Genomic DNA, 26,540 nt, shown 5'->3' with positions numbered 1-26,540 from the left:
GTTTCATGGCAGCTGTCCAGTGTCCTGCCATTGCTGAACTACCAAAACCCTGAGTGCATGCATGCCAGTCCTGTCCTCTGCTTTAACAGTTTTAGGTCAAAGAGGGGAATTAAAGGTCAGGCTAAGATTAGACTCTGGTTTGCCGACCAACTCTTGGCCCAAGTTATATTGAGTACTGTAAGTGCTGCCTCAATCAGATCACATGCTCCTTCTGTTTTACTACAGTGATACTAAAGGAAATACATTTTACTCAAGTCAAAAAGGTATTTTTATGGTTTCAGCCGAGAAACACAATATCATTTCGCATTTATAAGCTCTAGAAGCATATTAATTTTCCTTAATTGTACCTAATTGTGTTACAAACTGTGAAAACTACATGTTCATCCATGCAAACTGACCTAAAGCTGCACTTCTACACTTTACACCCCTGTTTGGAGGAAACAGGACAATGTCCAGATTGCAACATTGTAGGAAACAAATAGTTGTGAGCAGACTGTCTTGCAGTGCCATCTTGTGTTGTGGCATAAAAATCCACTTATTTCTCTTTTTTATACTGTGTCAAAAAGGATGTGGATGCAACCTCAAAGTTCAAAGGCTCCAAGTAGGGAAAAATGGTCCAATCCTTCAACCCTTCAAGATCTAAGACACATTCTGTAGTAGTCATACCGCTCAAACTTTTTAACATTTTGTCATGTTGCAGCTACAAACCACAAAATGTATTTTAATGGGATTTTATAAGACAGATCAATATAAAGTAGTTCAAAATTTTAAATTACACCACCTAAACTGACAGGCCAACAAGGACAGTATTAATCAGAGAAGCAGGCAAAAGACCCATGGTGACTCTGGAGGACCTGCAGAGATCCACAGCTCAGGTGTGAAGATCTGTCAACAGGGTAAGTATTAATCACGGAACAAGGTAAGAACAAAGTCACTGTTGAAAAAGCCATAAGGTAAGAAATACAATTTTCTGTTTACCACAAGCCATGTACAACTCACAATAAATATATGGAAGAAGGTGCCCTGCTCAAATCAGATCAAAATGTAACTTTTTGAACAGCATGCAAAGCACTTTCTGTGGTGGAAAACAAAGGATGTGCATCACACACAGCATCCCCACTGGGAAAGATGGTGGTGGCAGCATCACACTGTGGGGCTGCTTTTCTTCAGCAGGGTCAGAGAAGCTGTTCCAGTTGACAAGAAGATACATTTGGGCTAAATGCGGAGAAAAAAAACAATGGACAATACACCCAGAGGTACAACAGCATGATTTAAATTGAAGCATATGTGTGTGTTAGAATGTCCTAGACAAAGTCCAGATCTGAGAATCTGTGGCCAGACTTGGACAATGGTGTTCAAAGACTTTCTCCAATCTAAGCCTGAGGTATTTTGCAAAGTTGAATGTTCAAAAATGTCAGTGTTTATATGTGCAAAGCTGGTAATTTTCGAAAAGACCTTCCGCCAAAGGTAGTTCTACTGGCTTGACACAGGTGTTTCTGATAAAAATGCATGCCACATTTTTCATATTTCGGTTAGTGATAAATCTTCTGTATGGGTCTAAGATCTCTGCAAAACAATGAAGTTTGTGGTTGTAACGCACAAAATGTGAAAAGGTTTCTTTTTCTTCTATCGGCTGCTCCTCTCAGGGTTCGCCTCAATGATCACCTGCCAATCCAGGCCTCAACTGATCTGGTATGGCAGTCATTTTGGTGATTTACGTCAGGTCCCCTGCCTGACACAACCATCACCGATTGAACCGGGCCTTGTACCTTGGGAGGACACAGAATGCTGCCCCCAATGGCTGGTGTAAAAACAACTGCAGTATAAATTCTTTTGCAAGGCACTCTACTGGCAAGAGTTATTTGGAAGAGTGAAATGGTAAAATTATTTATACAAAGTAATTATTTTGGAGGAGGGTGGGGGTTTTGAAGTAGGGAATCAGAAGCATGTGAGGTGTTGCAGCAGCAAAGTCAATGTGACAAAGACAGAATCATCCCAATGATCAACAGCAGAAAGGCCTCCCTGCAGGTTCAGGGGGTTTTGCTTCAAAGGCATGCAAGACAAGTACCAAAAATGATCTGATGTCCACAAGACATAAAGTTACTTTATTTTTTTTTTTTAACAGAAACATTACCTTGTTTTTCAACCTTTAAGTAATTCATAATCACAACTTCAACAATAGACATGGAAACAGCGGCTGACATGGCTTCTTTCCTGAGTTGAAATATCAGCTCTGGAAAACCCCTTTAAACTATGTGCCTAAAAGCTGGAGAACCTGTCACCAAATTCTGCAATCTAGGCGTTTACATTTTGTAACTTGTGTTTTCCCAGTCAACACGATTTCCTTCCAGTATGCCTCAAACTTTTTAAATTATCGCTCAGGAACTTTTGACTAAATTTTCTGGTTTGGACTCAGGGATGTTTTTTTTTTTCACTGATGACTCATCACAGTCATATTCATGCAGAGTGTAGCAGTGCATCATCACTCCAGACTTGGATAGCTCTTGTTTACTATGTTTTGCTACAGGCAAAGTGTGGACACCCAGTTTCCCTGCCAGCTGATCAGGATTTTTATTTAATCTCATTTTGCCCACGGGACCTCATTTCAGATTTGGGAGCTAACGTTCCTCCACGGCTGGCTTCCTAGTAGGATTTTGAGGTACCCCAGCAACAACACACCTAGATCAAAAAGTTGTATAATCTTTTCAGTGGGTCATCTTGTTGTACAGGAGGCTTCTAACGACCAAATTGATTATAGTGCTTTAGATTCACATCCTTTAACTTTTGTAAATTTAGTTACATTGCAACCACAAACTTCACTTTGTTTTATTAGGACTTTATTGTATTTCTACAATTTCTACCTCTACAATTAGAAGTAAAAGTTTTATCACAGAAAGTTTTGCTAAATATTTTTTGCAAAGTAGTTCAGGCTTCGTCAGATTGGATGTGGAGGGTCAGTGGACTTCAGTTGTCTCACTACAGATTGCATGCATACTACCATAAATAGCTTTCTGTATCTTGGTCCTAAGTTCAGTTTTAGTCTTATCTGACCAGAGCACCTTCTTCCAGATGTTTGCTGTGTCCCTTACATAACTTGTGGCAAACTGTAAATGGAAACATATTTTCTAACATATTATCTGTAGATTAAATCCTTAAGTCTGTCACATGAAATATGTACATGTATATACTGACTCATTTCCTTACTCTAAAAGAACATTTCCGCTACAACCCTGGCAGAAATCTCTGCTGGCAGGCTTATATGTAAGCACGTTCTCCATGTAGCAATAAAGCGTTTTGGACGTGGTAGCAGGTCCACGCAGCAGAATGACGGGGGAAGGAGTGAACTTCTTCCAACAGCCACAAGAACATTCAATAAATCATCAAGTTAAAACAAGATGTCATGAAGATGCAAAGCTCCGCGCTGAAGGAGAAATTGAGATGACAGGTGTCAATAGGGAGTGAACCATGTGGGCTTTGCGAGTGGGCAAGAATTGAATTTCTATGAGCAAGAAGGCAGAACAACCCAAATGTCAAATCCATTTATTCATGCAAATCATAAGTGAACATATAAAATAAATTGCAGAGGGTTTACAGGTGCCATTGTCTTTGGATCTCCACGTCTTTGTTACATACAAAAAATGTCAAACCTGTCTAAGTTTGCTCCACGCACTGTGAAGATTTTATGGGAACAAAGCTAACATGTTCTAATAGTCTGGAATGAAGTATGAGGCATCTGATCTATGCTCGTTTAAATCACATTACACCAAACTACATAGAAACTACATTTAAACATCCTATTTCTGCAGGTGAATGCATGTGTGAGTTTCTCTAAGAAGGATGCTCCAAGTCTCATCTTTTTTTCTTCTCTCCACTAACAGCCAAGTCCACTCATGGACCCAATCCGGTCCAGTTTCAAGCCAAAGCAACCTCTGTTCCATCCCCTTCGTGACCTTTCTGGTTCTGCTTGCCTCTGACTGGTCAGGGCCCCCTTCAGCAGCCGGAGCCAGGGGGTCTCCGGTTGCATCTGGACGTCGGCCCATTTGGGGTACTCAGCTGCTTTGACACCAGAGGAGGAGGAGGAGGCAGCGGACCTTTCCTCCGGCTGGCTGTTCAACAGGTTCTCCAGGTCATCCAGAGTCAGGAGGTCATCATAGCGCTCCAGAAACTGCTCCAGAAACTACACAGAAGGAAGAAAAAAACATGAAATCAAATATATAGGGGGGTGCACAAGGGAAAATAATTCAATCAACAAGACATTTCATTTTCCTCCTGCTCCTTTCTGTATTCTCCCAAATCCACTTCCCTCCCCCCCACATCGTACCTGCGCAGCATCAGGAGCAGGATGCAGAGCTCGAGCTTCTGTCATCTCAAAGGGAGTCAGGAGAAGCAGAGCGGCACACAACAGCACAGGGCGCAGCATGGCAGCGGGAATAATGAGAGCAGAGAGAAGGACCGGAAAACGCTCTGGCTGAAGGGATCTGAACATTGAGGAAAATACGGAGAGAAATTTGGGTATTTCAAAACAGACAACATTAAAACAGAAAGTAATGATCAACAGTTGTTTTGTGTTTTTATGCAAGATATCATATTTTCTAGTTTTAAGACAAATATGCAACTGGGCAAATGAAATGTATGTAGGGCATATCACCGAAACAAATCAACCACCTACGTCTGAGAGTGTTTTATTTAGGGGGCAACCATTAGAAAACAATGGAATATTTATGGTAGTTTTTATTTTTCAGTTGATATGTTTTACAATTTTAAGCTTTAAAATAAACAGAACCAAATAAGTTTTTTAAAATTTTCAAATATATCTATACATATTTATATATAGATATTTATATATATATATATATATATATATATATAACTATATAGATATATATATATATAAATGTATATATAAAGCCTTTTAGCCAATTAAATCTTCAGCTGTGACCAGGTTTAATTTTAAATAATTTTTGGGGTTGTGATCCAAACTGATTTAAATGGACACCAGCTGTCAAACAGAAAGATAATAGAAAAATGTGACCTTATTCAAACAAAAAACATAACATTTCAAATCCAGGTTTAGCATTAAAATGACAGACATTAAGATAAAAGGATATATAAATAAAATAGCGTGATTCAAATTTTTTATTGACATTAGCTGTACAGATATGGTTAAAAGAAGTAGTCATTCAAAATAAGTCAACGTGCCGGTTGGATTTGTTTTATTTTAATCATTTCTTCAACTAAACTCATCGTTGTGCTCAGGTTTAATTCATAAAGAGTTATACATATAACCTTAATTAAAAAAAGACATGAAATGAACACAAAAAAAGGAAATGAAGGTTAACATTTAGAAAAGCTCACCTGATGTTTGTTTTCTCTCAGAGCTCTGGGTGTCTTCTCCTCTCACAGGCTCTTGTCCATTCCCTTCTTCTCAGGCTCTCAGCTTCCTCTCACTTGTTGGCACCTGCTAGGAGCATCAGTTTCTCACTCGGCTGGCTCCTCCTACTCCTCGCTTCCACGCTGTGATGGAATTGGGAGGATGATGATGAGAATGATGATGATTCTCTTGCTCCTGCGTCTGTCCCCTGACTGCTGGGGATTCAGCCGGGATGCTGCAGAGGTTTTGTAGAGCCAGAGATGGACCCCCGCCCCCGCCCTACCCACTCCTTGCTCTAATCATCTTCCTCCTCTTCATCTCCATTTCTTTGGAATGATGTCATAGCTTCGGAGAGACTGATTGTCATTGCCAAGGTGACCATATGTGTAGTCAGTGTTCTGTAAACCAAACTTCAGCCAGAGTGTGCACAAGCCAAGGTCAGAGGCCAGCGGGGAGCCCCTGCCTTGACGCTGTGACCTGCATATGATCAGGTAACTGGCAGAGGAAGGCTTCATGAAGTCCAATCACGACTTATCCTGAATTATACATCTCCCATGCACTAAAAACACTCTTTGTCTCTGTAGTGTTTCCCAGCGTGCGCTGACCTCCCCCTTTCTGCTGGGTAACTTACAGTCTGTCAGTGCCATCTGCTCCTTGTACCCCCTGCTGCCAAATTACAACACTACCAGAAGCTGCTGCAGGATCCAACACACTGACCTTAAAGTTCAACAGCCTCTGATTGTTTCAAGTGAATAAACGCCAGCCTTTACCAACGCCCAAAGCTGGCCGAGCAATCAGACGTTCTCATGTGGACTTTCATGTTGGATACTGATGTTCTTTCATTTGTTGCAAAGCGCACCATCACTTATTTGCACCCTCAACCCAAATTATCCTCAGATAAACACTCCGTTACCCCCGCTGTTGCAAGTGTCGTTACATAACATTTGAGAAAAATGCACCCCTCTCATCTTTTTTGGAGAGGACACAGTGTGGGAGGTGGTGTAGGAGAATAGGGAGAGAGAAAGAGATTAGTGATGATGGTGGGGTTTGAACTACAGCGGTATGTGATGTCAGTGGAGCGCTGGAGGAAAAGTAGGCAGGAGAGAGTAGGAGGAGGAGAAAAGGAGGGAGAGAGAAAAAAAAAAACATCAGGAAGGGAGCTGAGGGAGATCTACAAAGAGATTGATTACAGGAGAATAGAAAGGGACAGCTAGGCAACGGAAAGTGCATCAGACAGAGAGATGAAAAAATAAACTCTGTAAATAAACATTTAATGCAAGACACTGAGAAATACGGGGAAACTGTATCTCCTCAGATAAAGACTCAACCTAAAGTATTTTTCCCCTTATGGATTTCTTCGGTTTCATTATTTGAGCTCAGCTACCAGATTTTATTATCAGGTAAAGATAACCGCAGTAAAAAAAGAAAGCTGTTTTTAAATCATGATTCTACATTTTAGGAGAAAGAAGCTATCCAACCCAGTCGGGTCTTAAGTGAAAAAGTAATCACTACCTAAACCTAACAGCAGCCATCAAGAGTTAACTTGCAATTACTATTTCACTTTGCTGTGGAGCAATTCTGGCTGACTCTTTTTGGTAGGATTGTTATAATCTTGACACATTTAAGGGTTTCTGATCATGCACAGCTTGCTTTAGGTCACGCCACAGTGTCGCAATGAAATTTGAGTCTGGCCTTTGACTAGGCCATTCAGAGTTGGACTTGCTGACGTGCTTCGCATCATCACTCTGAAGAAGGCTTCAGTATTTCCTGCTAGACAGTAGAAAATCATGGCTCCATCAATTACAGCAATCCACCAATGTCCTGAAGAAACAAAGGAACTTCATATCATCACACTGCCACCACCATGCTTAACTGCTGGTATGTTTTCTGAAACGCTGTGCAAGTTTTATGTTAGATGTAACGGGACACAATTCTTTATAAAAGTTACACTTTTGTCCACAGAATATTTTCCCAAAAGATTGGTGGCAGTTTGAGAACCTTGTGTTATTTTTGGTTAGCGGTGGTTTTGCCCTGTCTCCATTACTTTAAACCAGCCAGGTGATCCAGTGCTATGGTTATTATTTGCGACCAGCTTGATTAGTCGTCAATATGCTTTTCGAGTAATTTTGGTGGGCTGGCCACTCCTGGGAAAGTTAACGACTGTTCCATGTTGAGGCCACAACCCATTTATGAGTGATGGCTCTCACTGAGGTTCAGTGGAGCCAAAAAGCCTTAGAAATGGCTTTGAGGCCATTTCCAGACAGATAGATGTTAACGACTTTGCTTCTTGTTTGTTCTTGACTTTCTTCGGATCAGTGCATGAGTTGCTTTTTAAACATTTTCTTTTAGCCTAAAAGATCTAAATCAGAAACCCCAAAAAAAAACATCTGAAACATTTAAAAATGGAAAAAAGCAACAACTGAAAAAAAAGAAATAAAGATTTTAAAAAGAATTGATAAGGGGCACATACATTTTTTTTTTTTTTTTTTTACAGAATCTGTTGTAAATAAGAAAATGCAAGAAATCTGAACTAAATAGAATAAAAACACACATCTAATGCTGTCTGAACAAGCTGTGGCAACCCTTTAAACAGCCTGTCCAAACACACAAAACAAGCATTCACAGCTGCTCTGAACAGTACTATAAATTTACATGACATCACCTAGCCGACATTCCCTAGCATCAGAAGACATGGTTCAGATTCTCACAGTATAATAAACATGCGTAGAAATAACACCATGGTACTTGCACAAAAATGTATAACATGATCTACTGTAACAGTTATTACATATAGTTTTATTTAGAAAAACGTATTAGTAGTATTTTAGTGTAAAGGTTCTAATTGGGGTTAAAATTATACCTCATCTGCACTTTATAAAATAACACTGGGAGCCTAACCCACTGATATTAGCTGGTTAATGGAGTCAAGAAGCACCTGTGGGAAGTTGCAACTTGCTAAAACAAGGTTACTTATAAAAGTTGTGCTCTTTTAGAGTCATGACTAGTTGTACCCTTTCAACCAGTTCACAATGCAAAGCAGAAGGAAAATTAAACTATTTTGATCAAATATTTCAAAAATAATTTGCTGAATTAGAAACATTTTGGACAATTAATTCGTAATGTGTTAACCATCACAGGGACTGATTGAATGGACTGAAGAACTACCAATATGGCGGCTTTCTACGGCCGATCGCAGCGTGAAGAACAAGCTGTTGTAAAGAGAGAACTAATAGTGGCTTTAGCAGCTGTAATAAAAATGTAACACATTTATAAGGATTATGTAGACATTTTTTTTTCAGCTTAGTGAGGAGAGAAGGGAAACCTCAAATAAAATGAAATGAGCAATATCATAATAGTTCTATCTTAAAGTGTGGTTTTTAAAGTTGTGGTTTCAAATATCTTCTTCAAGGCAGAGGAAGGAAAACTGGCTTCATAATTCGAGACAAAGCTCCTCTTCTTGGCGAATCTTTCGCTCATTCTTTCTGCAGGAGCCTAACCAGCCAGTTTCAGACTAGTCTTATGTTTTGGTCCAGGTACAGTCATCAGTCAGACAGAAAACAGACCGTACTTTACTTTGGATTCAAGATTTTATTTAAGGATGCAGTCTTTTACTCGGCCGGCGGATCGAGGCATTCGTTCGCGTGTCCTCCCCAATGCAGCCTGTGGAGAGCTGCATGCAAGGATCACTGCTGCTGCTTTGTAGCTCTATGACCTTCATGGAAGTGATCATGAAAATAGATATCGTGCATTCTGGGATTAAGAGTTTTTAGCAGTTTCTTGTTCTCAATTTGTAGTTTAGTCCTTATTCTTTCCATGGCTGGCCACAAAAGAGCCAACAATGCAGATGGGCTGAATGCCGCCATTAAAAGGAAACGACTTCCTGAACACCTCAGCAGTGCTACAAGATGATCACCTCCATGCCACGTCTGTGGTCCTTTAGTTGGACGGCACAATTCCTCAAAGAACAATTCTAAGCAACTTTAAAAATAAGCTTTAAAAACCTCAGTTTACCTCAACAGAAATAAGCCCATTTCTAGACGTGTAAGAGAGACACGCAACCATGAAAGTTAAATCAAGACCAGGTTTATTAAAAAGGATTTTGTTATCCATCATTAGATGTATCTTCAGAATACAAATGTTTAGTGAAAAGCAGTAAAATAGGTAAAACAAATATACAAAAGAGATTAAATAAAAACAGCTGATTGTAAAAGATTAAAAGGACTGTAGAAAGACAAAACAGGAAATCAGTTTCTGAGGCGAGCTCGCCGGGACGTTCGGGAGATGGGAGTTGTCACTTTGGGGGTCTCGTTCTCCGTCATCACAGCATCTGCAAGAAGATGAAGCTTACTGAGCTCACACATTCCTTTGGTCTACATTTATATTTTGTAGAAGTTCAAGAGTTGCTCAACTGTATCCCGTTGTCCAGAGTAATGTCAGTAGTGTGTTATAGCAAACCTGCATTTTGGTCACCATTAACTGACGGGTAGCTGACAAACTCGCTTTTAATATATGCTTCGCAGGAAAAGCAAATTCAAATGTAATCGTTTAAAATAATTATGTGAACCCTGAACTAATAAAAAGCTTTAAGGAGATTATTCCCAAATTAAAACATACTGAATAGGTCAAGCTCTCCAAACGGTCTAGGTTTATGTCCAAACAATGTTAATTTTTAGCTTAATATTTAACTTTATTACCGATTTAGGTTCAATGTGTCGACGTAGGTTTTGTATGCTACTGGATACTTGAATCTATTGTTTGTAAGAAAGGAATTTAGCATTAATGCAGTTATCAATACCGTATTTTCCGCACTATAAGGCGCACCGGATTATAAGGCGCATACAATAGAAGCTACTGCAGTCAAACGTTTGACTGGGGTTGCGTTATGCATCCACTAGATGGAGCTGTGCTAAAGAGAATGTCAACAAAACAGTCAGATAAGTCAGTCAGTCAAACTTTATTAATACACTACAAACCATCGTTCTGATAACTCCATTCACTCTCATGGTAAGGTCTCCTCTACATAGAATCCTATTGAATAGAGCCAACCGCACGTTAGGAATGCATTGGAGTCTATGAAGTTGAAGTTGAAATCAAACATTAGTTAAAACATGAAAGGGAACTTTTCCCTGATTCAGTAAACACGTAAAAGAAACAGTTTGATGCACTAAATCAAACGTTAGTACATTCACAATATAGTAGCGTTAACTGTTGAATTCTCTCGCTGCTGCTCTATTCCCATGTTCGACTGCGTAGCTGACAGCCTTGAGTTTGAACTCAGCATCGTAAGCGTGTCTCTTGAAAGGTGCAATTTTGGGGTCGTTATACACACACAAGTGGTGTTGGACTAGGAGTAAGCACAGTACAGGTGTTTACCGCTATTACTTCGGCGACGCCCCTGACTACGGTAGCCGTAATGCTGCAAGCGGTGCGGCTTTGTAGTTTACCAGTCATACTGAAACATTTTGACAGAGCGCCGTGTACAACCAGTATGGATCAACCAATTAACCAATTGATCCATATATAAGGCGCTCCGGATTACAAGGCGCACTGTCATTTTATGAGAAAATTAATGGTTTTTAAGTTCGCCTTATAGTGCGGAAAATACGGTACTCATGTTTTATATCAGATTTTACAGCCAAGTAATTTTCCGTCTGCAGATCTTTGAATATTCCTAAACCCTCAAAGTGGCTATTTTTTAATGCACTTGGTCCACTAACACTGAACCTGGTTGTGATGACCTGAAGGATATTGTTAATTTGTTGTAATAAATCTTTTTTTATTGTGACAGTACAAATGGTAAAACTACAGTAAACAAAGAACTTTGTCAGTTAATTTAGTTTAGATGTAATGACATGACATTACATCTAAACTAAATTCAGAATAATGAATTAGTTGTTTGTACCATAAACTAAGATTTACTGGCATTTAACTTTCTTCTAATATTTATGTTTAATAATCAACACTTACGCTTACTAAATTAAATCAATAAATGGACTACAAATATATATAATATAATTTATTTTGCGCTCCAATGTAGAAATGCAGTTTTAAAAAAACATTTATCAATTACATAAATGTGGAATATAAAGAAAAACGTATATACACTTATACTTAAAACTTAACTAATAATAATAAAAACAAACTGAAAATAATTGCATTCCAAAATAAATAAATAAAAAACAAAACCCGGCAGTGTCTCACCTTCTTCATCTTCCTCTTCGTCGCTGCTGAAGGTGATCACAGGTTTTTTAGACTTGCGGGATTTTTGCGGAGTCACAAAACTGTCATCACCATGGCTGGAAACTGAAGACTTTGTTTGACCTTCAGAAAAAAAAAAACAAAAAAAAACGTATTTCCATAGTCAAATTCAGTTGTTTTATACATACATTTATTTATATTTAGGCTCAAGAAACCAGCAGAGTTAAGGCTGTGAATTCTGACCTCTCCGTGATTTCTGACGGCCTCTGGTGGGCAGAGGTGTACAGGTGCTGGTCTTCTCAGTAGATCCTTCGTTCCTCTGGTTCTCATCCATCTCAGGGCTTTCTACGTTCTCCAAGCCCCGGGTGTGAACCGCTGTCAGCCGCTTCTCAAAGTCATCTACCTGGGCCTGAGGAAGATATTTATTATTACTACATGAATAAAGATCAAACCCGTTTATTATTACGCCGGAGAAATAAGCCACAAGTCTAGCTTAAACGGGAGATTCAGATACCTTGAACTGAGGTTTGGCCCCACGACGAAGCTTGGCTGTGATGGATAGCAGGGGCTGGTAGACCCCGGGTTCGGTAAGCTTGTCGCTGTAACACTCCCAACATTCCTGCAGCCTCTTAAAGCCACGCTCGCACATCGAGAGCAGAGACAGGGACATGGCCAAGTCGCACCACTGACGCTCCGTTCTGCAGAGACAAGAACGTGAAATGAGAGTTTGAGGGATTAGAAAATAAACCTGATTAGCAACAACATAATGCACAGTAATTCTAGACCCTGGACAAAAACAAGCTCATTTCTGATAAACATGTCATTGCTCTGACATTTGGACCAAATCTCATTTCCAGGAACCTTTTATGTCCAAATTCAGTTTTCCATTATATAGTATAAAATGTCCTTCCTTTGAGCTCTGCGTATGGATAAAGTATGACTCAGAGGATGAAGCCTGGCCAGCCCAGTCATTGCATCTACCCTTTCAAACTACACACAAGACCGTTTCCATGACAAAAGCAGTGAATAGGAAGATGTCAGTGACTGGTGAAGTGAACTGTGAACTTGATTTAATTGTCAAAGTCTCTTTCTCAGAGTAAAAAAAAAAAAAAAACATCCACATCACACAATGAAATACTGTAGGACAGCCTCAGAAATTAGGAGTAAGGAAGAATAAAAACAGTGAAACAAAACACGTGGGTTACAGGTGGCAGGAAGAAAATGAGGCGAGATGTACTCACTTTGCAGTCCTGAAGCGCTGACACAGTTTCTCCACCAAAGACTCAGTTTGCCTCTCTTTAGTGATGTAGGAGAACAGCTGCCTGTGAACAAACCCAAAGCTTCATCCTCCACTTTAAAAGCTTAAACAGCACCTGTCCAAAGCCTGTACATTAGCTTAATATCATTCTGTAGCCAGATATAGGGCCTTGCAAAAGTATTCATACATGTTGAATGTTACAACCACAACACTCAAAGTATGTTTGGGGATTAATGGAGAGCATCTGCACAGTAATGTCAAAGCTTTACCACAGTTTGATGCAGGTCTAAACTTTGACTGGGCCTTTCTACAAGAATATACTTTGATCTAAACTCTTCTATTGTAGCTCTGGCTGCATGTTGTAGTTTGTCGTCCTGGAGGGCAAACCTCTGGCATATCCTGATGTTTTTTTTTTTTCCCCCAGCCTTTAATGGGTTGTCTACCAGGTTCGCCTGTATTCAGCTCAGTTCAGCTTCCTATCTCTCCGAGTGGCTTTCCTGTCCCTGCTGAAGAAAAGCATCCCCGTAGCATGATTGTGTTTAGGGTGCTGTGCATAATAACCCTTCCACCACATATTACCTATTGCATGTAGGTCACAAAGGTTAAATTTGATCTCATCTGACCAGAACACCTTCATTCACATGCATGTTGTGTCCCCTACATGGCTTTTCACTTCTTACTGGCATTCTTCTTGCAACTCTTCCATTAAGGTTAGATTTGCACCGTGCATGTTAACAGTTGGCCCTGTTGACAGATTCTCCCACCTGACATGTTGATGTCTGCAGCTCCTCCAGTGTTAGCACAAACCTCTAAGCCGTTTCTTTGAATAATGCTCAACTTGCACAACCTAATTAGGCTATAGATTAGGCTGCTTTATCGGATAAAAATACACGTACGTTTGTGGTTGCAATGAGACAAAATGTGAAAAGGTTCAGCGGGTGTGAATACTTATGCAAAGCATCGAAGTGAATAGACAAGGACTTTGTGTGCAGCTCACTTCATGACGGTGTTGAAGTCCTCTGAGCTCATTCCTCTCTCTGGATCTGACAGGCGACTGATGATGTCTGGCAGCAGGTTGTAGATTGCATTATCCTGATGGATCACACAAAGTAGTCAAAAACCCTTCAACATCTTCAGTTTCCACTAGAGCTTCTGGATGAGTATCTGTGTGTGCACCTTAGTGGCGAGCTCATTGAAGAAGTTCAGGGCCAGGCTGGTTATGTGCGGCTCCGGGTCAATTAGCAGCACAGCGACCTCACTGACTTGGCCTTTGACCTTTAGCACATCCTTAAGTACCAACTGAGTAAGAACTGTCACAGCTGTCTGCCTCACAGATGAGACCTCATCGCTCAACCTAAAACGTGACAAAGAGGGGTGAGAAAAAAAGGAATCAAGTTAATGATCTGAGAGTTAGTTCTCAGCAGCTCCAAAAGACACCACCATCATGTGGATATTCAGCAAGTACAGTCGTTTTCTTCAGTTGTTTCTGCTGGACAGCCTTTAAGATACATCTCACTGGACACATACAGTCTTGACTGTAGCTAGCATGTTTACTCTGGTTTTATACAACTTGTTGATAAACAGCTACAAACAAGTTTCACTGCACTTAATCGTGTACAGACAAAACTTAAAAGTAAAGGTTGTTCTCTTTGTCAATTTAAGGCTTTCCTTTGAACCATAAGGTTTTATGACTTGGGTTGGGCGGCACCAGGGATGGGCCAGAAACTGGAGCAGCTAATTCAGTCTCTTATATTTTGAAACATTGTAAAAGCGTTAAAAAAAAATTTGATTGTTAAATAAACTCCAGATTTGTTAAATAAAATCAAATATATGTACATACACTACCAGTGAAAAGTTTTATAAAACACATTCTCATTTAATAGTTTTCTTGATTGTTAATGACTATATAAATTGTACGTAGATTCTCACTGAAGGCACCAAAACAGTGAACGAACACAAAAAATTTAAAAAGAACTTTAAATATGTTTTATATTTTAGATTCCTTAAAGTAGCCTCCCTTTGCTGCGATGACTGAAATATTAACCTTTTGGTCTCTCAATGAACCTCTGGGAAGTTCTTTCAAGACTCTTTGGAAAATCATTTCAGGTGACGACATCATGAGAATGCTAAGAGAGAAAAGCAGTCATCAAAGCAAAGGATGGCTATTTAAAGAACAGTAATCAGCCTGAAAACTGGTCGGTGCAGCCCTAATGACTGCTGCCATTTTTGAGGAACAAAAACTCTTAATGCTTAGAGAAAAATGTTTCAGGAGCTTCTGAAAAGTGGCTCAGCATTAGTCCATATTTTATTCCGAGCCCTGACTCTTCCTGTTTGCACGATTTGTCTTATATTTCTAGGACATTTAAAGTCAAGTTATTTTTTCCGAAAGTAATTATTTTTTACAAAAATATTAACAGAAAGTGTATAAGATTTGTTTGTTGCATCTTTGTAAAAATGCAGTGACAAACCTCAAATTAGATGATAAATCATTTTATTTTCAGCTATCCTGGACAGAAAACTACACTATCAGTTCTAGCAACAAGGTCCCAAAAGTAAATGAAAGGAAAGTGACTTCTTATCAGAATGAGGATGTAAAAATCACCCAAAGCTCAGACAAACAGAGGTCTTATTGGTTGACTGCATACAATGGGACTGGACAGTTTGCGGCAGGGCAATCAGAAGCCAATTTAGCTTTACCCTCACCCAAAACCCAAAGAACAAAAGCAACTCATTTTCCATTTCTCATTTGCACCAAAGAGCAGGACTCCTGGCAAAGGATCACACACCTGTACATGCTACTTCCACATGCCAGTGCAGAAGCTTACCACAGCAATGAACAGGGTAATTAATTCTCAATGCGCTTATCAGGAGGCGCCAGGGCAGCAGCCTTGAGAACAGTGGAGGTGTTGGTGTGTGTGAGACAATTAGGAATACTATGAAATGCTTATCTTGTAGAAAACACTATGAGGGCAGTGACGAATTATGAAAGGAAATGTCCTACATGTCCAAACATCCAAATGTGAACATTATCTTCTATTATAATTAAAACTCCACTTCATAGAGAGAAAAAAAAAAAAAGAGCCTCAGTTGGATGCAGAAATAAAAAAAAAATGAAAACACACAGATGGCAAAGTGCTTTTTAAATGCACGGTTTATACACAAAAACCGTTGCAGAATGTGTGACATTGCCCCAAAATGATGCCCCTCTGCTTGCTCAGCTGTACCGTATAATTACAACTTACTGGTCATCGGTTCTAGTCAGTCTTCAACAGTGATAATTAAGCCGTTTGTTGTCTTATAGCGGCCGTTCCTGATGTGGTCTGAGGCTCCGCCCAGGCTCCCCCTTAATCTTTGAAGGAATAGCCAGTTGTCACGGCAACCACAGAGGTCAGAATATGAAGCACATTTTCAGAGTTTGTGACAACATAGAGATCATCTAAAAGTTAGTTCCCCACTACATGTAAGAGAGTAAACTTTTCCCATCATTTGGCTCAGTGGAGCGTTCTGACAGCGGTAACACTCCAGTGGTTGAGAGGAACGTCACAATGTGGCGGCGGTGGGATTTGGATGAAGAAGGCTGGAGTTAGCAAGGATGTGCGGCAGTGGGTGTTTGCAGGAAAAATAACTTCACTTGCAGTACACCCACTCAAATGACCCATTGAGTGGAAGCATTTTCTTATGATCTTTGATGAAAGAAACTTTTCAGAAGCTTATGGTGGTATGCCTTGAGAGTTATTAATGCTTAGTCAATGATTATTTGCCTTGGAGACAAACAGATATTAACATTAATCAGGACCTACCGTGCATAAAGATTCTGCGTCCAGGGCTCCAAAATATTTGGAAAACGGACTGTGAGGTCCCCCAGTGCTATAATGGTGTTGGCTCTTACGACGGCGAGAGTAGAGCGCTCCAGCACCGTAAACAAGAGGCGGATGTTGTCTTCACACACAGATGGGCTGAAATAAGGAAAAAAAAATTAAATAATGCACTGAATTGAGTATATTACCAGACGTAACATGTATCTCAATCATGTTTCCCTGTACTCTGGGAAGCTCAGTTAACATTAGAGAATAAAAGTACCCAACTGGCTCCGTTCTCACAGTTTAATTCTCTGAATGATGGTAATCAGCTATCATTTAAGAACAAGTGTCAGGAAAAAAAGGGCCCTTCAACAATTTTCATGAGAGATTTAAGAGGTTAATGTAAACAAGCTCAAAGAAACAGTGGAATGCAGCAGTAATTAGAGAGAATACAAGGATGTCCACATAATCAGCTCTCTACAAGGAATGAAACTTTCATTTAGGGGTAGGCGTATCAAAATATTAATTTGTGAAGGATTAAAACGTGTTGATTATCCAATCCTCATCTCTCAGAGACCTAGGGGTCATCTGCAAGGCCCTATCAGTTTATTTTGGGATGTTATGGCTACTGCCGTGAAAGCTCCTATTTCCATTAGAACCATGTTCAGTTACTGAGAAATCAAAAACTCAAGAGTTTGCATTGCTGCAGACTGATGTTAGCAAGGACAGTGAAAATTCAGTAAAGCAGGATGGTTTCAAACGCCAAAAGGGCACCAAATGGCTACTAGCCTAATTAATGGCTTCAAGTAATGAAACATTCTGCTGCAGATTTGCAATCTTCAGAATGGTTCTGTTCAACTTGTTAACAACTTGTCAGATTTACTAGACTACCAGGATTGTGCCATGAGGTCAGTTCATACATAAAAACAGCTGAAAGTATCCTTAGAACTAAACCTTGTTTTTCATACTGTGTTTTATCCGGATGTGGAAAACACATAAGAACCCTGCGCTGTGGATGGAGCATTTCCCCGACTATTCTCCAAGGGGGCGCTCTGCCCGGCCAAATGGACCGCTGGCCCCCTCCATTTATTACAAACATGTAAATTATTAAACATCTGTATGGTACAAATTTACCATGGCGAGAGGGGAACCACATAGTTTCCAACCTATAGCAGAGAAACACATCTATATAAGTCTGGGGTTAAGCCTGTGCCATGCAGACGTACAAACAAGGAGCAGAGGGGGGGGGGGGGACGACGACGACGGACGGACAACACAGAAACATCAGTGATACCCCGGTAGTTTTATTGGAGGGGCGAGGCGGACCCCATTCCTCCTACAGTCAGGTACATTTATTCCCTCAATTATGCACACGTTTCAGGCACGCACTTCAAATAAAGCACGCCAGTGTAGAGGTAACGTCAGTGTGATATACCTTATCATCATGTACTGAGACAGCGCCAAACAGGCAGCAGTGGTGAGCTGAGGGTGGGAATAGCGCCCTGGGGAACTGCAGATTTTCACCAGCAGAGGAAGGAACGCACTCAGCAGGTTCTCCTCTAAACAGATTGAGAGGTGGTTTTATATAATGAAGTTGTTTTAAAAAGCAGCTATACAGGTCCTTCTCAAAAAATTAGCATATTGTGATAAAGTTCATTATTTTCCATAATGTAATGATGAAAATTTAACATTCATATATTTTAGATTCATTGCACACTAACTGAAATATTTCAGGTCTTTTATTGTCTTAATACGGATGATTTTAGCATACAGCTCATGAAAACCCAAAATTCCTATCTCACAAAATTAGCATATTTCATCCGACCAATAAAAGAAAAGTGTTTTTAATACAAAAAACGTCAACCTTCAAATAATCATGTACAGTTATGCACTCAATACTTGGTTGGGAATCCTTTTACAGAAATGACTGCTTCAATGCGGCGTGGCATGGAGGCAATCAGCCTGTGGCACTGCTGAGGTCTTATGGAGGCCCAGGATGCTTCGATAGCGGCCTTTAGCTCATCCAGAGTGTTGGGTCTTGAGTCTCTCAACGTTCTCTTCACAATATCCCACAGATTCTCTATGGGGTTCAGGTCAGGAGAGTTGGCAGGCCAATTGAGCACAGTGATACCATGGTCAGTAAACCATTAACCAGTGGTTTTGGCACTGTGAGCAGGTGCCAGGTCGTGCTGAAAAATGAAATCTTCATCTCCATAAAGCTTTTCAGCAGATGGAAGCATGAAGTGCTCCAAAATCTCCTGATAGCTAGCTGCATTGACCCTGCCCTTGATAAAACACAGTGGACCAACACCAGCAGCTGACACGACACCCCAGACCATCACTGACTGTGGGTACTTGACACTGGACTTCTGGCATTTTGGCATTTCCTTCTCCCCAGTCTTCCTCCAGACTCTGGCACCTTGATTTCCGAATGACATGCAGAATTTGCTTTCATCCGAAAAAAGTACTTTGGACCACTGAGCAACAGTCCAGTGCTGCTTCTCTGTAGCCCAGGTCAGGCGCTTCTGCCGCTGTTTCTGGTTCAAAAGTGGCTTGACCTGGGGAATGGGGCACCTGTAGCCCATTTCCTGCACACGCCTGTGCACGGTGGCTCTGGATGTTTCTACTCCAGACTCAGTCCACTGCTTCCGCAGGTCCCCCAAGGTCTGGAATCGGCCCTTCTCCACAATCTTCCTCAGGGTCCGGTCACCTCTTCTCGTTGTGCAGCGTTTTCTGACACACTTTTTCCTTCCCACAGACTTCCACTGAGGTGCCTTGATACAGCACTCTGGGAACAGCCTATTCGTTCAGAAATTTCTTTCTGTGTCTTACCCTCTTGCTTGAGGGTGTCAATAGTGGCCTTCTGGACAGCAGTCAGGTCGGCAGTCTTACCCATGATTGGGGTTTTGAGTGATGAACCAGGCTGGGAGTTTTAAAGGCCTCAGGAATCTTTTGCAGGTGTTTAGAGTTAACTTGTTGATTCAGATGATTAGGTTCATAGCTCATTTAGAGACCCTTTTAATGATATGCTAATTTTGTGAGATAGGAATTTTGGGTTTTCATGAGCTGTATGCCAAAATCATCCGTATTAAGACAATAAAAGACCTGAAATATTTCAGTTAGTGTGCAATGAATCTAATATATATGAATGTTAAATTTTCATCATTACATGATGGAAAATAATGAACTTTATCACAATATGCTAATATTTTGAGAAGGACCTGTAAATGATAAAGAGGGGAAAAAATTGACAAGAGCCTTTATTTACCAGCCAGTAATTCTGTTTCACAGATTTTTCTGATGAGTTCTGCTTCAGTGTCTTCAGCGGAGGCACCAATCAACCCGAGCTCCTCTTCCATGGTACTTTCATTGGCCACCTCCTTCATTAAAAAAACAAATAAATACAATCTTATTTTAGCTATACCTAACATGAAGCTTTACTTTTCTTTTTGTTCAGCCTTAGATATTTACTTAAAGAAAAATAAGTTATGTGGTTTATTCCAAGTACTTATCAAACTAAGCTTGACTCAAACACAGACTAAGAGTCCACTCTTTTCCACCCTGTCTGTCTTGTCTTTGTTAGGTAGAAGCTAATAATGCCCAAACAGACCTTTGAAAACTGACTAATCTTAAGCCCCTCCTGTATATCAGAGCTAGGCATGGACTAGTTACTGGTATCAAGGTAAAGTAACATTTTATTAACCTATAGTTTCAAAACTGCTAATATTCTGTCATACCTTTACATCTTAGTAAAATGCCACTGTAAATGGACTTTTCTCTTGACTGTAGTTACCATACAAATGCTACACACTGCCAGTCAGCTTGCTGAAAGAAGGCTACTGCGTTTTCCACCCACTTAAGAGAATAGACTGTTCTGTATCGACTGTTTGGAAATATGATGAGTAACAAAAAAACACGGACAATGAGTCTGGAAGCTATCACCCTTAAAGTCAACGCTAAGTAAACTATGAGCTACTTAATGAACCTATGTAATACTTTTTGCTTTAAGCCTGTGTTAATATTTTTACTTAAGCTTTTTATATCATGAAACTCACATACCAGTCCAAGCCTGATCTATGCACTGATAACTGGTGCCAGACTAAGTACATACACAAAATGTTATTTTTTTTCATTTAGCAATAGTAGTTTAGAACCTTAAAGTAGTGAGTTAAAGGGTTAGGGTCAATAGGGCCATTTCCTTAATGTTGGTGATATAAAATGAGGGCTTAAAATACTCACTTCTAGTCATCACTGAAGATATTAATTTTACAATAGTTTCCACGTTGCTACCCACTGCTGTGGATGTGGGCTCACAGTTTCAAGCATGTGCATAATTGTTCAGTTTATTCACAACTTGCACAAAAGGTTAAATGCATATACAGACTCCATTTGTTAAAAAAAAAAAAAAAAAAAAAAACAGACAAAAGACTATTAAGCCAGTATTAAGTTCAGTCCTAGACTTTCATGAGAAAGTAAAGAAGTAAGAGACGAGTAAAGAAATTACAGAACAAACTCCCACGCTAATTATGGAACATCTATCCTACTTTCTTCTGATGGGCTGAGCAATTATGAGCTGCCACTCATCCGTCTGTGTCACTAAACTGAATCTCATCGTCAAGCAAGCCCGCAGAGACCTGCTCCGAAAAGTCTCATCATATAGCTGCTGGGATTAGGTTCAGACATTCAGAGATTATTGTGTTTAAACCTGGTTAGAGTCCATTAACTACAGTTTGATATGGATTTGATCTAACTATTACCATTCCAATTAGTTGTTTTTTTTTAAATGAAAAACACAGTTCAGCAAAGGAAAATATGTATAAAAATATAAAAGGTCCCTCCAGTTAATAAAGCAGTTACTGTGGTATTTTATTAGGCTTTTATTGTCTTGATGGTGCTAAAGCTCCTGCTTGGCTTATATTTATTGATTTCTGCTCTGCTTTTACCACGACCCAGACTCTTTTAGCTCATACATTATTTAACCAGTTTAAAATCAATGTTGTGAACTTGACTCTGGACTCACTAATAACTGTAGTAGTAAAAAAGGCATAAAGACACTTCATTAAATTACAGTCGAGCCATGAACCAAAAAAGGAAAACCCATTTTATTTTGTATTGAACAACTGCAATAATTATCAGTTTTAAATTAACAACCAAGTCTCAAGATCTGTTTCAACACAAACAGAAAGAGCAAATTATAATAGACATCAGTTACCAATTTGATTCCCAAAAAGTGCCATAAACCAAATACTGAATTTCCAAAAATAATGTGCGACATTATGGATTCTGCTAATTTGTTAAAATTTTCTCCAACCTCAAAGGCTCATCATCAAAACACCAGTGGACACATGCAAAAAGCCACATATTTAAAAGGGCTTGATGCAATGTCAACAGAAATTTATCTACTGATTATTAATGATTGGTATAAATAATTTTAAACATCCCATTTTAAAAAAGGAAATGCAATTTTATTTAATTTGTTTCAAAATTTGAACTCCTTTTTCACCGTTTTATTATCTTTACAGACGCCGTCTCCTTTCCAATCAAAAAAAAAAAAAAAAAAAAAAAATCTTCTTGGTTGAATTAAAATCAATTCTATTCTAAATCTGCCTCAGAGTAATTTTGGGTTTCAGCTGTAAATACTTTTAAACTCATCTACATTATTTGGTCATTTCCTCTTCTGTTTTATTATTTATGCTGTTGAATCGTTTTGCTTGACTGAATTGTAAACCACTTTGATCAACCTTTGTTTTTAATGTGCCATTTAAATAAATTCATATTGACTTTTGTGGGGATTGTTCTTGATACTTGTCGTTAGCAGTATTCAGCAAGTTAAATGCAGAATTTTAAGAGTATATTTTAAATTCTATATAACCAGTGAGAAAAAACATTTTTATTTACTTGACAATTTCACCAACTTTATCAACTTTGGTGTTTTTCTGAATGTGACCTAAGAGCTTTTGTTGAGCTGTTCTATTGTGTGGGCATACAGCAAATCTATTTAACCAATAGAGATTGCTATTAAAAACATTAAAAAGTAACAAATATTACATTAAAAGAAAGTGTGGAATTTTATTCTCTTCTAAATGCATTAAACAAATTGCACTGGTAAAAAAGTTTTAGTTTTATAACGGGATAATTCAGTGTCTTGAAATTAGATATTACACAACACTGACATACATTAACCCTTACAACGTGGCAGAGAGAAGTTTGTACAGGAACATAATTAGTGGGTTCGTCACCCGTTTCCTAAGACCTCTGTATTGTCTGGTGTGAAACACCTGCACAGCAGCTCATTACCTTAGCTTTACTGCCTGGTCCTTTCTCCTTCTCCTCCCTCTCTTCTGTCTCTCCTCTCCTCCTCCGCAGCTCAGCGCTCACACTGCGCTCAAGATGAGACACCTGCCAAAAAGCTACGCATCCACACAGAGCCAACAGCTGGGCCAGACACACAGAGTTCACTGCAGGGGAGAAAACACACGTGATCAATTTGTGATTAAGAGCACGCTGACAAAGCGCTGGAACAAGTCTTACAGCATTGTGTAGACATCAACTCATGTCAAAGACAACAGGGCTGACCTTGTTCCTCTTGGTCACTGGAGTCTTGAGATTCATTTTGTATTTGGCCAACATCCTTGTTGACTTCGCCACCTTCAGCAACCTGATCAAGTAAGAGTCGAGCGCTTCGCTGCAGCAGACGGGAGCACAGCTGGTCTGGGGACTCGGCCAGGAAGTAGATGAGACGGACGGCCTGTTCCATGAAGCTCTGCCAGTAAAGGTCTTCCATCACCACACCTTGGGCAAACACATTGAAGAAAGAAACATTAGAGGAAGAAACCGTGTGGGGGCTAAGAAAGTAAAACCCCCCAAAAAATGCGAAAAAGAAACTAAGGTCGCAATGTTTACCCTCAGCAACAGCCTGTGTAAGGCAGGTAAACAGCTGGTGGTCCTGGGGGAGTCTGAACGGAGCTCCTTTTGATTGCTATAGAGTGGATAACAAAACATGACAGCTTTGACCCACACTTCCACAGATTTAATTAGCCACAAACTAGGCTTTAATATTTTCTTAATTACTTTTTTTTTTTTTTATCTGCAATGCTTTACAAAAAGTATTCATGAATTTGTATCACAGGAAAGCCACAAACTGCTGTTTGTCATTAGGATTTTATGTGACCGACCAACAAAAAGTGGTGCCTGACTGCGGGGTGGAAGAAAAATGACTGTTTCAAGACTGGAGCGAATGTTCGCCTTCCAGTAGGGCGCTGACCTAAACAAACAGCAGAAGAGTCAATCAAATGGTTTAGATCAAAGCCCACTCATGTGTTTAAATGGGCCAGTCAAAGTCCAAACCCAAATCTAAGAGAAGCTGAGGTCAGAGTTAAAACATTAGGTTTTGCAGACACTTCATCTGATCTGACTGAAAATAAGCTGTTCTGCAAAGATAGATGGACAAGAATTTCAGTCACAAGATGTACAAAGTTGGCAAAGACACTCCCAAAGACTTAAAATCTGTAACTACATCCAAATGTGAGGCCTTACGGACTGGATGGCATGAATATAAATGCTTGCCACACTTTTAGATTTTTATTTGTAAAATGTTAAAAACCATGTATCGTCTCTCCTCTAATTTGCAACTAAGTACTACTTTATTTTTGTCTACGACGAAATAAATTCTAATAAAATACACTGACGTGAGGGATAAAGGATATGAACACTTCTTAATGGTGCGGCATCTCAAACAAATGCTTTGATTTGCTTAGAAATGTTGCGTGGAAGGAGGCTTTAATCAAAAGACAAAAACTGGTATACGTAAACTTACCCTGACATGATCAGTGATATTGCAAATGGTGATCACTGTGTCTCTTGCAAGAAGAAAGTCCTCCGTCACTTTTTCTCCCAGAGCAACAGAACAAAGAGTGTCCAAGTTACTGAGCACCACTTCTCTTTCTGCCCTGTTAGTTTTATACAAAGCACAGAGACTTGTTAAAATGGGACATGAAGTATGTGTTTTAGAATAGCAAATGATCTTGTCTTTATGCAAAGTCAGGTAATAACACTGCCCCACATGACCCCAGCTACTCTGTGATGGCTTTGTCAGTTCTAGGCTGTGCCCAAATATTACACGTGGGAGGACGGGTTAGAAGAAGCACAGAAGGTTTAATAGGTTATAAATGCTGCTGATGCTGGATGAGGAGAAGAGGCAGTGTGGGTGGACTGCAAATACTCTTTACTCAATCACTTTCTCGCTCGCTCTTCCCCAAAGCAACTGTATTCTTGGAGGTAGATGGAACGGGGAGAACATTATATTTTACGTATTAAAAGATACATGTTTATACATGTAAAAAAATATAACAAAAGGTCCTGGCAAGAAGCCTAGTTTTATGGTCGTGACTTCAATTACAATGAAGAGGAGCAGAGGCTGGGCTTGTATTCTGACTAATGAGGATTTGCAGAATGTCAAGTAGCTGAGGCAGATCTGAAATGTAAAGAGAAGTGCTATTATTCAGGCAGGAATAGCACTGATTTCTAAATGTATTTCTACCACAAAGCTGCTCACCTCATAACGGCAACATGCTTTTTGGCACAGCCCAATAGTTAAACATTTAGCTCAATAAATTTGAGTCCACATTAAATAATTGTTGGGTATTCAAACAGATCAAATGTCATCTAAAGACACGGTTGACATTTGAGTTAAAGTGCAGCTGAAATGTAAACCCCACTGCTTCCTCTGACATACTGATCCTGTTTACTTTCATTTCTTCTACTAAAAAGAACAAATATGACTCCAGGCAATAACTTACACAATTATATACACAATAACGTTTATTTTATACAAACAGCCAGGAAAAGTCAGTGTGCACAAACCTATTTTTCTGTTTTCCCAAACCAAAACGTTAGGTGGATAAACCTTAACAGGCAACATATTGTTCAATGACCAGTTAACCACTGTTTTTTGGTGTTTTAGAAAAACTAGACGAGAAAGGGCTTCTTTCTGTTTCTAGTTGTAAAATTTGCTTCAGCAGAGCTTCTTGTGTGAAATATTGCACCCACAGTACCAGGAAAGCTTGCGACATCTAAATCAAACTAAAACTGCTCTCAGTTCATTTTGTATTACTATTAAAAGACTTGAGAATTTATTTATGTTGACGTTTCAACCGTCTTTACTGCATGGCATGAGACCAAACAATGGAAACGGGACTCATTAGTATCAAGAGAAATATACATTTTTAGCAAAGTGATTTTAAGACTTTTCTATGTTAAAGGCATCATGCAGAGCACTTCCTTTCCTGCTCCCAGTTAAAGCTAGGACAGCTTTAATATGACGTTACTAAAACTGCACTGTTACCCTGTTTTTATTTCAAAACAAAATGTTTATTGCAGTAGAAGACAATAAAAAAAATTTTTAAAAAAGTGTTTTGTAATTTACCGTGCTGCCATGCCCAGCAGTAACACTGCAGCTCGCTTGTGTTGGACAGAGCTTTCTCGTTTACCAGTAAATCTCTCCCATAACACCTGAATTACTGTGGACTGGAGACTGCTGCCACTTCCGAAGAACTCTTGAACCTGCAGACATATTTACATCTTGCTATACGTTTAAGTACCAACAGTTTACCCAAAAAAATCTCTTAATGCTAACTCTCCCAAATGAACATTTTGTCATATTTAGACATTTTTCTTTCATCATGCAAGTATGTTTTTACTGCCAATTAATCCAATGATTCATATAACAATTACTCACAATTTCCTCTAGACACTGGATAGTACCCAGAGACGCATCCACCATCAGCTCAGAGAGACTGTCGATGAGAGTCTGCGCTTTCATCCTGGGAAAAATATCAGAGGGGTGTTTTGTTTTTTTTACTTAAAGAAAAAAAAAGGTTTTTGTTGGAAGGCAGTAAAATATTTAATCGTCAGC

General features: G+C 39.5%; 2 protein-coding genes across 2 annotated transcripts in view; both read right to left on the bottom strand.

Annotated features, from left to right (window-relative positions):
* Positions 1–3,523: 3,523 nt before the first annotated feature.
* On the bottom strand, positions 3,524–5,606 carry wu:fj39g12 (C-type natriuretic peptide-like). Its single transcript, XM_047360531.1, has 3 exons — positions 5,356–5,606; positions 4,322–4,478; positions 3,524–4,177 (listed from the first exon to the last, which is right to left on the bottom strand). Exons 2-3 carry the CDS (start codon positions 4,418–4,420, stop codon positions 3,872–3,874), a joined length of 405 nt encoding a protein of 134 aa, XP_047216487.1. The 5' UTR covers positions 4,421–4,478; positions 5,356–5,606; the 3' UTR covers positions 3,524–3,871.
* Positions 5,607–9,438: 3,832 nt separating this feature from the next.
* The window catches only part of ncapd2 (non-SMC condensin I complex, subunit D2), a 34,158-nt gene continuing 17,056 nt past the window's right edge, over positions 9,439–26,540 (bottom strand). Inside the window, exons 17-32 of the mRNA XM_047360532.1 lie at positions 26,364–26,448; positions 26,052–26,188; positions 24,444–24,576; positions 23,531–23,606; positions 23,204–23,419; positions 22,925–23,085; positions 19,896–20,007; positions 18,063–18,186; positions 16,628–16,783; positions 14,004–14,181; positions 13,825–13,919; positions 12,811–12,891; positions 12,084–12,267; positions 11,813–11,978; positions 11,573–11,692; positions 9,439–9,698 (exon numbers count right to left, since the gene is read on the bottom strand). Coding sequence (XP_047216488.1) covers positions 9,616–9,698; positions 11,573–11,692; positions 11,813–11,978; positions 12,084–12,267; positions 12,811–12,891; positions 13,825–13,919; positions 14,004–14,181; positions 16,628–16,783; positions 18,063–18,186; positions 19,896–20,007; positions 22,925–23,085; positions 23,204–23,419; positions 23,531–23,606; positions 24,444–24,576; positions 26,052–26,188; positions 26,364–26,448 — 2,107 coding nt within the window. The 3' untranslated portion in view covers positions 9,439–9,615. The remainder of the gene's footprint in view (positions 9,699–11,572; positions 11,693–11,812; positions 11,979–12,083; positions 12,268–12,810; positions 12,892–13,824; positions 13,920–14,003; positions 14,182–16,627; positions 16,784–18,062; positions 18,187–19,895; positions 20,008–22,924; positions 23,086–23,203; positions 23,420–23,530; positions 23,607–24,443; positions 24,577–26,051; positions 26,189–26,363; positions 26,449–26,540) is intronic.

This window comes from Girardinichthys multiradiatus, chromosome 3, assembly GCF_021462225.1.
Source record: "Girardinichthys multiradiatus isolate DD_20200921_A chromosome 3, DD_fGirMul_XY1, whole genome shotgun sequence".
In the NCBI taxonomy this organism is placed as follows: Eukaryota; Metazoa; Chordata; class Actinopteri; order Cyprinodontiformes; family Goodeidae; genus Girardinichthys; species Girardinichthys multiradiatus.
The sequence above is the reverse complement of the archived record's forward strand: the minus strand, read 5'-3'. Positions and strand labels throughout refer to the sequence as shown.